This window comes from Elaeis guineensis, chromosome 9 (genome assembly GCF_000442705.2).
Source record: "Elaeis guineensis isolate ETL-2024a chromosome 9, EG11, whole genome shotgun sequence".
Taxonomy (NCBI): Eukaryota; Viridiplantae; Streptophyta; class Magnoliopsida; order Arecales; family Arecaceae; genus Elaeis; species Elaeis guineensis.
The window spans coordinates 27,039,965-27,052,295 of NC_026001.2; the positions used below are offsets into that span (position 1 = coordinate 27,039,965).

Below are 12,331 nucleotides of genomic sequence, written 5' to 3' on the forward strand. Positions count from 1 at the left end.
GATTCACCGAACTCACTTTATAATTGATCCACCCAGATGAAACTTCCTAATGAAAAATCCTGGCTTTGGCTGTCAATTTTAATTTCAACTGTCAATCCAGATTTAGTTGTCAATCTTGCTTTGATCGCAAATCTTAGCTATAAGCATCGGGGCAACCCTCATCTCCACTGGCTACGCTGCCTACTGATCTGAAGCTCACTAACCAAGCCAGATCTAATCTGAGAATTCCATGTCTCTTTTCAAATTTAAAGTGACCTAACTAGCTCTAAAGTAGATAAGGTAGGAATAACCGCTGTATTCTAGAAACTCGACCCCCAATCTCATCAGGCTATGCTCGAATCGGTCGGGATGGACAAAAATGATGCCTCTAAAAGGCTCTCACTCCTATTTATAAATAGAGGCCTCAAAGGATCTCAAAATAAGCACACTCTCTTTCGTACACTCCTTATTTATTTCAGAATTCTGACTTGAACGTCGGAGGATCTCCATCAAAGCCAACTCCAGTCAGAACTTATTTTGCAAGTCCCACAATACTCTCGATCTTAGTCCAACTCCAGCCATCACCTACTAGGGTTAAGAATCTATCGCAATAGTACCATTAGCTGATGAATCTTTTAACCCTATGTACATTAGAAAGGAAGCATTGAAGCACATTTTGTGGAGAACTGATATAGATAATGTCAAAGATCTCTTTGGAAATCAGTTATCTACAGAAATGAAGTTACTGCACAGTTTTGTTTGCAAGATTTTTTATGCCTAGGGTAGGAAGATTTGATTACATCAAAACAGAGATCTATAATTCATATTCCATATTGTCTGTGAGCTTCTCTTAAACTTTTCCTCTTCCTTATCCATTGGATGCAGGATGCCATCATGAAGGATTGAGGAACCTACCTTATGGGATGGTTTTTACTTTGGTTTTTTAAGCATAATTGAACTATTAATTAAGAAAATCCATCTATCATCCATGTACTTAATTCAACAAATTCGTTGCACGATCATGTTTTTCTTTCCTTTTTGTTTTCTTTTTGGAAAAGAAAAAGAAGAGAAAGGTTGTTTATGTAACCCAAACTTGGTATTGTACCCAAAAAAGAAATCTCAAACTTGACATTAGGCCAAATGCTACAATATTCTGTCCCTCCCTTCCTCTGTATCCTTCTTTTGTTGTACATTTCATGGTTGAGAATGTGGAAGTAAAATTCCTCATTAACCATTTTGAATTAATAAGAAAAGGCCCATTTTTTAATTTCTGTTTACTAGGATTTAGCTAGCTTCTATGGGTAATGGTTATTTTACTATTTTAGTTTGTTTTCTAACTCGGGTTGCTCCAACATTAATTTATAGATTTATTTAATGTTACATTTTTGCTGCAAGGCCATTGAAGCTATAGTGATGGTGAATTACTTATTGGTTTGTAGATGGGATCAAAATTCAGTTTGGAACTTCTATATATCCTCTTTGTCTTAGCCTCTTTTTGTGTATGATCATGGTGCTAAGTTTATCCGTTAATTTTTTCTAGATTGAAATTGAAAGGAGACATAGAAATTCGGATTAACCATAAAATTCCTTACCATAGATAGCATCAAAATATGGTATAACTAGATATTAGCTATGAAATATAACATGAAAAAATTCTATAAATTTTATCACATACAAAATTTTCCTCCTGCATAAATAAGAGAAATTTGCATCCATCTGCATCAAAGGGAAGGAGGGAAATTCTTCCTTTTCTATTATTTTATCAGTGTAATAGAATAGAAGCTAAGCTTATTGGGCAGTTCTCTCACAATTTTATTAATAGTACATCCCACATTCAGCTACTTGACGAAGTTCCACCACCACACAAATAAATAAATATCAATCCAAAATCCAAAATCACAACAGGCAGACAGATAAACCCAATTGGAAAACAGGAGAAGAAATATTTTTCCTGTGGCTTTCTAGTGGATGATGTGGATGGGATTATGGGAGATTGGTACTAACTTGCTGTGTCATCCCACTCATCATCAATCAAACCAGGCTCAAGCTTATACCTCTTGATTCCCGGTATCTTTCTATTGGTGGCAATCTCAAGTGTTATGGGCAGAACATCTGGGAACCTTTGAATGGGACAATTCCATATCTCAATCTTGGCAAGATTAGGGAAGGCTCCCTTCTCCACCACCCACTCCCTTAGGTCGAACAAGCCATCAAGTATTAAGTGAGCGAGCTGAGGGAAATCTTCACCTGAACAGACCATCTTCGACCCACGAAAGCATACGTGCAAAGCGAAGAATCGTAGGCGAGGAAGCTTCCCTACGATTGGCATTGGGTCATGTAAAAGTTCACCAAAATAGAACACTAAGGATGTCAAACTCTCAGGTAGCATTTCGGAGGACAGGTTTATCGAAGTTATTGGATATCCGGGGTGCCAGAATCTATTGTGCCTGTAACGGAATTCCAGTCTGTGAAGATTTTGGCAGCTTGACAGGATATTTGGCACCTCATTTGGTATGTTGGAATCGTCAAATGTAAGGTCCATGCTTCGAAGACGTCCTGATTTCATGCTTTTGGATTGGAGGATTGACTCCAAGCTTTCCTTGCTGTGTAATCCATTCACGACTGAAAGCCTCCTGATGTTACTCAATTCCAATAGGTCCTGCTCTCTCAATGTATCCATGTTTACGTTCTCTAGTGTCATCAAGTAACTTAGTGTGTGAAGCTGGAATTTTCCATCCTTTTTTCCAGTTTTATACTTTCTTGGAAGATATAGATGTCTCAATCGTCTCAACTTCCACAACACATTGGGTATCAAAATTTCATCCTGAACTCGTAGATCAAGGGTCAGTAGATACCTTAGCTCGCCAATGGATGATGGTAGTTTAGTGATGGAAGCATCCTTCAAGCTCAGGTATCTCAAGTGGATTAACTTTTTCACTACTTTAGGAAAACTCCCCTTGATGCGAAGTCCTTCGAGATCCAAGACACGAAGCAACTGCAGGTCATTGCATATGGCTCTTACCCACTTCCGACATTCTTCCTGGAACTCACCTACATGGAAGAGCAAGAGGCTTCTCAGGTGTGGATCCGCTTCAGATGTAGACTCGCCAAGATGGCCACGCACATTTTGACCCAAATAAACAGCTAGTCGACGGGATCTACTTTGTATTATGGGAGGGGACGCACTCAATTCCTCAGTGGCAGAGGCATTATGACCAATTATCTGAAGAAAGTTTTCTTCTTTTACTCTCTCCAGGCACATGTCTCGTGCAAGGTCATGGAGATGACATGTTTTTATTCTTCCTCTTGTACTCTTTTTGCCCAGCTGAACCATGCTTCTCTGGACCAGGTTATTCAAATAGCGCTCCGCAGCATCCTCCAAAGACCCCGGTCCTGAAACGTCACTCTGTGTCACAAGACCTTCAGCGATCCACATATGATATAGCTTCTCTGTGGGTATTTCATAGTCTTCTGGGAAGTTTCCCAAATGAAGGAAGCAAGGCTTTAGATGATATGGCAAATCGTCATAGCTCAATGCCAATACATCATACACCTCCTTATATGGTTGGTTGCAGTACTTGCCCCTGTCCAAAGATGAACAGATATCATTGTACACAGCCTCCCACTCCCCTGGTGTCTTCTTTGTCGCCAAAACTCCTCCGAGCACAACAATAGCCAACGGAAGACCGCGGCAGTGTTCTAACATTTTCCTTCCCCACTCCTCTATTTTTGGATCTGCATCGAACAAGTAAGACATAAGAGACTGCATGAAAGCATAAGCCGGCAACAAATTGCGGGCCATCGAGGCAACAAAGTGCAACAAAAGTAAATAATATTCATGGTAAATTGAGATGTTTCCCGGAAGTAAGAGCTCTTTTTCATATCAATTTTTATTTTTGTTTTCCTATGCAGTGATCCCATAATTTTGACACTTGATCCCTTAATTAGATGTTCGACAAGCCATTACTTTCCTCCAGATTTAGTGTCTTGCTCTTCCATCAAAATTATACAAGCATCAATCAGATTTGGCCGATAATCTGTAGAAATATATTAAAGGTACACAAACATTAAAGAAATTAATGAAACATAACATTTAGTAGTAGTACTACAACATACGGCTCTTCTTTCTGGTTTGCCTTTTTGCTTTTCATCCGTCCTATATGAATGAAATTAGGTTCTCCATAAGGGTTTGGAATGGGTAGAAACAAAGTCGAACCAGTTGTTTGCTCCCCAATATTCTTACCTGTGGTTGTTGTTGGACCACCTATTTTGTCAGCTGCTTTCTTCTTCAAAAGATCCCAACTCTGGTCAATGTCTAATTCCTTGGTTCATGCAGGAATATCCCTGGAATGTCCACGTCTCGCAATATGTCTTTATTACGTGTTGTCATCAACAATTTGCTGCTACAATCATTTATCGGAAAGCAGGTTGCAGCCTCTTCCAATCTTCTTGGGTCCAAACATCATCAAGAACTACCAAATAAGGCTCCTCTTTTAGCACTTTGTAGACCTCGCCAGGAAGCTCTGACTCACTTAGTCCCTTGATCCGATTCCTTTGACCCTCACCACTTTCGGTTTTTGGTGTAAGGTCAAGTAGAATTTCTTTCAAAACATTCTTGGTTTGAAACTGTTGAGACACATGAACCCAGGAGAAAGCATGGAAGTGTCGCCTGATCGTAGGGTGATGGTAGACCTTCTTTGCAAGGGTGGTTTTACCCAAACCACCCATCCCCGAGACGGCAACAATCTTGCATTCTTGATTCACTAGCCGGTCCACCAATGTTTTTGAGTCACTCTCCAGCCCAACAGTGTCATCTTCCTCAACAATATGGGAGAAAGTTCGCCTGAGCTCCATTCGCTTAGCATAGGATGATGAGCTGCTCACTCCGGCTCTAATGTTCACACCGTACGTCGTCATCCTGGATGTCAGGAAGGAGATCTTTTGCGTTAAATCATCGACATCGGAGCCAACTTCATGGAGAGCTGCAGCATCCCTGAAGATGCAAGAGAACCATTTGAGCATGTTCCAAAAGCCATCTTGCCTTCTCAAGGAGACTCTGAGGATGTACTTCTCAAGGATATCCTCAGCTTCATAAGCAAATTCTTTGATTTTAGAAACCCACTTGCGAACCACTGCATCATCATGCTGTCTTCCAGCCGCATCCTTCAAGAAAAGTTGCATCCATTCAAGTTCTTCTTCAAGCCTCTTGATCTGATCACTCACTGCATACAAGTATTTTGCTTCTTCAACCAGTAGATTCCCAATAGTCTGGGCAGCTGATTGGACGATGGACTCCGCCATTTTAGTAGAATGAAGGATAGACTCGAAGGAAAAAAAAAAACCGTTCCTTTTTGGTTTGTCAGGACTCGGAATGCCTTCCTCGAATGAGTATACTCTGCTTCTCCCAGTTGGCTCATCTGAAAATTCGAAACATCAAATGCTAAAACTGCCAAATAAATGAAAAAAATTCGACAAAACAAGATGACCATTATCAACGAAAACTGATTGATTTTGCAAGTTGCGATGAAAAAATCATGAAGATATCAGAGAACCCACACAACATATCAGCTATATATACATGTCCGCATATCTCATCACAGGGGCCAATCCAAAAAATACACAGACGAGGCTACTGAACATGTATCATCCTACTTGAAGGTCTTAAGTTACTGGATCCATAATTCCCCAAAATGACCAAGAATCAGCTGATGATAGAGTAGTTATGATTTGTGCAAAGAGAGTTCTAATTTAAGATGTTAAATACAGGCACAAAAGGAAATGGCAGGACAAGGGAATTGCAAGGCCTATCTTGTACGCTCAACTAGGCAAACCCATTGTTATAGATAATATGAAAGATTCAACATTTCCATGCTTTTCAAAAGCCAAAAAAAAAAAGAACCTTCTTCCTGGATATTGAATGCTTTAAGATAGCAACTAAGACTGAAAGTGGCAACCAGCATGTTATGTTCTGGAAACTTGCAAGTGAGATGAAGCAAGAGGAAGCAAAGATAGTTGAGCTGAAGAAGAACCCAGATAAAGGAAAATGGGTCTGAATTCTGTAAGCTTACCAAATGAAGATCAGTGATGCAGCTTAGAGAAGAAGAGGAAGAAAATGCTGAATTCTACTACTTCAGCTCCATTTGCTCCACTCTTGAGTCAGGATACTCTTTTTTTTTTCTCTTTTTTCTTTGGGACAAGCAAATGTGGACCGTAGAGTGTTGAGTAAGTCCATCCACACAAAAAAAAAAAAAAGGGAAGAAGAAGAAGAAGCTGGAAATTCATCAAATATGCAAACTATTTCTGGGAAATTCAATCATTGACTAAAAAAATCTTAAGTGGCAAGGATAAGACAATTAATGGCATGTCCCATATCAATGTCACGAAGGCCCAAAGCCAACTGCCCATTAATGGCCTTTGCTTTGCAGAGAAAGAAACAAAATCAGCATCATTTATGTTCTGGAAACATCATGGGGACCAGAGAGCGCCGGGGCCCCCAAAATTTTCAAAGTTTTTCTTATTTTATTTAAATATATTAGGGATGAAAATGATATAAATATTATTCATCTGTATCTATTTTCATATCCGATCAATTCGGATATGGATAAAAATTTTAGGATCCCACTAATATTTATATTCATATTAATATCCGTTAAAAAAAAATAGATATGGATGTGGATAAATAACTATCTAATCTGTATCTGAATATTCAAATCTATATGTAATTCTATGTAATTTTATATAGTATTTATTAATTTTTAAAAAAATATATATAATATATTAACTTGATTTATCATATATTTAGTAATATCTTTGATTCTATAGTTATAAAATTTAATTATCTAAATTTTATATTCATAATTATATCCATCCTTTCAGTATCCGAATTATATCCATATCCATTTAATATAAATATGGATATGAATTTTTTCATCCGAATAATATTTATATTCATATTTATATTCATCAGATAAAATAAATATAGATACGGATATGCTAGTATTCAATCCGTATCCGATTCAGTTTCAGTCCTAATATGCTCCGACTTTTTTGATCTTATAATTATATGCACCGGACGCGGATGACTGATTAGTAGTATTATGATTTTTCCTTTTTTTTTCCCTCAATTCCAAAGAACTAGTGATTGGCACTATTATTCATATGTTGAACCTTCACAGTACTATGAAACTATAGAATTACATGTGTTATGATTTATGAAATTGCTTCCAAGTTTTTCAGTTGACAGATGTATCTGACGTTCAAATATTTTAGAACTATATGCATGCACACGCAGGCAAGTACAAATGTCTAAATCTTAGGAATGCATACATTTAGAAATATAGGTAAGATATCATTCCACAAGTTGTCTTCTCAATTGTTTGGTGAAATGCCAAATAGTTAAAGATGATGAGCTGCCATTGGAAAATAATAAAACATAATCATTGTGCGTGGATGAGTTTTAGGCATCATTTTTTGCCATCTTTTTTAACGCCGCTAAGGTTAATATAAGCTTTTCCATCCCGTCGATCCTGATGTTCTTGTCTCTACTATTGTCTGGTTGGACCTTACAACATTGAGGCCTTATTGTCTGTCATTTTTACAGAATTTTCGAAGCAATGAATTGGCCACATAAGACCCAGGGGAGATCTCTTCTTTAATGTACATAACCCTAATTTTGTTTGGTGTGTTTTAATGACTTCAGCTATCTCACCTGTCTTTTTGCATAATAGACACGCTATAATATTTCTTATCCATCTTTTTGCTTGGTACTGCTTTTCCATCAATTTTGATTAGGGCCAAGTTTCATTCTTTTTCCTATTGAAATTGCATCAACATGCTCTCTGATTGCTTTGTTAATTTTGGCCATGATACACTATCGATCTTTGTAATTCGAGTTAGCTTTTCATGTTCTTCATTTACCAGTTTAATGTTTTATCATCTGTATTAACATTTGTCATCATTAATCTTCTTGGATATTGTCAACAAGTTTAAATGTAGACAGTTCTTGGCTCGTAATAGATCCTTATGCGTACCATTTTGATTACAAATTACATTATCTATGTGCATTACCATTACTTCTAGTATTGGTCACTGCTCTAAAATGCTTTTTAACAATTTGTGTGCAACCTTTATGCTGAAATTTTATTCCAAATGTCCCCAATTACTATTTTTTTACCCTAGTGTATACTTTGTCCTAACTCCTGAGTATGTGAGAGCTTCTACTTCTTGGCATACAATTGATTTAGTTGTCTTAGATTCTCACAGTATCTTTTCTAGATTTTCTGTTCTATCATGCATTGTCATAATATCATAGAATGGCTAATAATTTAATAAAACATTCTTTATGGTTTTTATATATAGATTAGTGCCAGAGTACTTGTATGATCATTTGGCAATTTCTTCAGTCTACATTCTTATTGAAAAATAGTCTTAAATTGGTGAGATCTTGAATTGAATTTAAGTTCAATATATAGGCCGGGCATTTACTACGACATCTGACTTTTGTACATTCTCACATCATGCATTTGTATTGCCCAGCAATTCATTGCCGTGTGAAAAATCTGATTAAAAATTTTAAATCAAATGCAAATTTGTAGAATGGTTTGTATATGAACAATTTGCATAATCTGATTGTTGTTTCTACTCATCTTGGGAAACAATCCTCAAATGTTTATTTTGTTGGCGTATGTGAGACCGACGGGCAGTTATGGACCAGTTACAAACTTCGCACTATGTCGAGTCACATTTTATCCAAGAATTGATGTTCAAAGTGCAGAGTATGTAATATTAATTGGTTAACATTGGAAAGGATCTCTCACAAATGTAGAATATGAATCCTCCACCTATGATTGCTAACCGAAGTGACGATGTCGATACTGTAATAGAAAGAAAAAGGAGATAAGAAGAGCACAATCAAATACATAAATTAGCCCAAGACTTATCTTCATGAGGCATGCAAAGCTTCACTATGAAAGAAAGAATAAATATAAAAGAAGATCACACCCTCTCAATTCTCATAAATTTTTTTCTCTCAATAAGAAGTACTTATTTCTAACAAAAACTCTCACGGGACCCCTAAAAGGAATTTTTGGCCATTCTCTATACTCTATAGCCGATACACCTCTGCCCACAGGCCGTCAGGCCTCTTTTATAGACCTAAAACCAATTCGAGATCGAAATCAAGTTTTCAACAGAACTCAAAACTTTGAACTATTCCATCATGACCGCATCAAATTCTGGTCGTTGGATTGCACAAAAACACCTTGGACCGCACGTGAACGCCCCACTGCATGAATCGGGTCCTCTTCGCGAGCACTGCACGTCGCGTGCTTGTCTGCGCACGTGTGAGCCATGATAAATGGCCTGTAGACCATGGTGGTCCAAGGGGAGCATGTGGACTATGACTCCTCCCATGGTCCTTGGTGGATCGCAGCACAGATTATGCGTAGGGCTGCGTGCACCCATGCTCTTGGGCCATGCACCTACATGCACCCACACTGGCCCACACGCATAGCAGGCTCCGCTAGGCCGCATGTGTTATAGGCCCCATACATTGCAGCGGGCCTAGGCATCTGCAGACCTGTGCGCCTATGTCTGCTAACCCCAATCTGTTGGGCTTCTCCATCTTGGGTTTTTCTTCTATGGGCTTCTCTATTGCGGGTCGAATTTGAGGTGTCAAATCCAACAATCTTCACCTTGACTAGACATTCGATTTCCACCTAACTCCAAGAGCTTCGAATAATCTCGCTCCCATGCACTGGGGTATATGCCTGATTGCTTATGGATAGGTAAATATGGAAGTCGAGTCAAATTGCTCAATCTTATATCCATCATATGCTGTGATCTGTCTGACCTGAAACCTACTCGTGGTAGCCTCATGTGGCAATAGGAACTTCACCCTACAATGTCGTATGTCATCCTCCCAAGTCTTCCATCTCGTGCCTAATCCACTTGTATCTGGAGCTCCACCTCACTCTAAGCTCCCATTGGCTCCTAAAGCTCCACCTCGCATTGAGCTCTTTGTCAGAAGATAATGTCTTCCATACCTCTTTCCTTTCAATACAAACTGCCATGCAAAACCTTCAGGATTCCATCATCAGCTCTCTACCTACAACTATTCAAATCCACTCTGCTTAGTAAAATTAGATTATTCCTGAAATTAGGTATGTATTGGATCTCGCCAAATTTCTTCACTGCTCCATATGAGTCTGTAAACTGACAGTCTCAATGCTCTTGATCGCACAGCTCAATCCATTCGGTAGATGAATAGTGCTCTTACTACTCTCTAGAAAATCAAACAGCTCCTCTCTACAATAAATATGATGTGAACATATGGATCCTAAAATCTACTATGGAGAAGAAGTAGATACCTCATCAGTCACAAGAAGAACATCATCACTTTCTTTTGTATCGCTATCTTGGACTGCATCGCCATAGTAGCCTTCGTCCGATCTTTGAGTTGTAAGCAATCTCTGACTTGATGTTCTAACTCATCACACCGGTACATCTGATCTTGCTGTAGTCCATTGACTTAGACTTAGATCAGGACTGCCCATCTTGCGATCTTTTGCCCCTTTGTCTTCTGCCACCACCATCTCCAATCACTGCCATAGCCGAGTCGCTATCGAACTTGAAGTTCGATTTTTTTGTCTAAAAATTTTATTTTAGAAAAGTACAGAAGTAACCTCATCTATCTTAATGATACTCTTCTCCCCAAGAAGAGTAGTCATCTAAAATTGAAAAGAAGAGGAAAGCAAATGAAAGCAAGATTAACGCCCTAGTCTTCTCCTCAATCTTCTCACCAATGTTGAAGAGATCAGTGAGAATGTTTTGAAAGTTATTGAGATGCTCCAGTATGCTCTGTCCTTTGCTCATCCACAGTTGGTAGAACTGCTTTTAGAAGAAGAGAGTATTGGTGAGTGACTTCGTCATGTACATCTCTTCGAGCTTCGTCCACATCATCGTCGGAAAAATCTCATTAAGCATATGGATCACCACATCATCTATGAAGTACAAGCAGATTGTGTTCACCACCTACATTTGGAGCCGCCTCTAATCTTTTTCCTCCATGGTAGTCGACTTCTCTTCACACAAGAGAGCATCGATCAATCCTTGTTGGATGAGCACATCTTTCACCCTCGTTTGCCGTAGAAAGAAATTATTTTTTCCATCATATTGATTGATCTCCACTTTGATTGAGCCTAACTTCTCCATCTTTTTCAATCTCGATTAACACTGCCGTAATCCGAACAATCGTGCGCTCTAATACCATTTATTGAGAAAGATCCCTCATAAGTATGGAATACGGATCCCCCACCTAAGATCATTAACTCAGGTGATGATGTCGATACTACAATAAAAATAAAGAAAAGATAAAAAGAATATAATCAAATATGTGGATCAATCCAAGACTTACCTTCATGGGGTATGCAAAACTTCACTATAAAAGAAAGAACAAATACAAGAAGAGATCATACTCTCTTAACTCTCATAAATATCTCTCTCTTAATAAAAAGTATTCATCCCTTACAAAAACTCTCATAAGACCCTAAAAGGACTCTCCGATCTCTCTCTGTACTCCTTAGCCGTTAGACCTCTGCCCACAGTCCATCAGTACTCTTTTACAAAACCAAAATCAATTCTATATCAAGATCAGGCTTTCAACGGTACTCAAAAATATGGATCAATCAAATATATGGATCAGCCCAAAGCTTACCTTCATGGGGTATGCAAAACTTCACTATAAAAAAAAAAAATAAATACAAAAGGAGATCATACCCTCTTAACTCTTATAAATGTCTCTCTCTTAATAAAAAGCATTCATCCCATACAAAAACTCTCATAAGATCCTACAAGGACTCTCCGATCGCTCTCTGTACTCCATAGCCGTTAGACCTCTACCCACAGTTTATCAGTACTCTTTTACAGAACCAAAATCAATCTATATCAAAATCAGGCTTTCAATAGTAATCAAAAATCATTGAACTGTTCGATCGTGACCGCACCAAATTCTGATCGTTGGATCGCATAAAAACACCTTGGACCGCGCATGGACCGCCCATTGCATGAATCGAGTCCTCTTCGTGCATCCTGCATGTTGCACACTCACCATGCACATAAGTTGCGATAAATGGCTTGTAGACTACGGTAGTCCACAGGGAGCACATGGACCGTGACTTCTCCCATGGTCCGTGGTGAATCACATCATGGACTGCATGCAGGGCCGCATGGTCTACACGCCCGTGCTGGCCCACGTGCACAACAGGCCCTGCTGGGCCACGTGCACTACAGGCCGCATGCTTGAGCCACGTGCACTGCAGTGGGCCTGGGTGCCCGCAGGTCGAGCCTACGGGCC

General features: G+C 38.9%; 2 protein-coding genes across 2 annotated transcripts; both read right to left on the minus strand.

Moving 5' to 3' along the window:
- Positions 1–1,696: 1,696 nt before the first annotated feature.
- LOC105033745 (disease resistance protein RPP8) lies at positions 1,697–6,221 on the minus strand. The gene is made up of 3 exons (XM_010908651.3): positions 6,048–6,221; positions 4,223–5,396; positions 1,697–3,714 (listed from the first exon to the last, which is right to left on the minus strand). The coding sequence occupies exon 3, from the start codon at positions 3,683–3,685 to the stop codon at positions 1,979–1,981; it is 1,707 nt and encodes a 568-aa protein (XP_010906953.3). The 5' UTR covers positions 3,686–3,714; positions 4,223–5,396; positions 6,048–6,221; the 3' UTR covers positions 1,697–1,978.
- On the minus strand, positions 4,393–5,280 carry LOC140851482 (putative disease resistance protein At1g50180). The gene has a single exon (XM_073243018.1). It carries the CDS (start codon positions 5,278–5,280, stop codon positions 4,393–4,395), a length of 888 nt encoding a protein of 295 aa, XP_073099119.1.
- Positions 6,222–12,331: the final 6,110 nt, after the last annotated feature.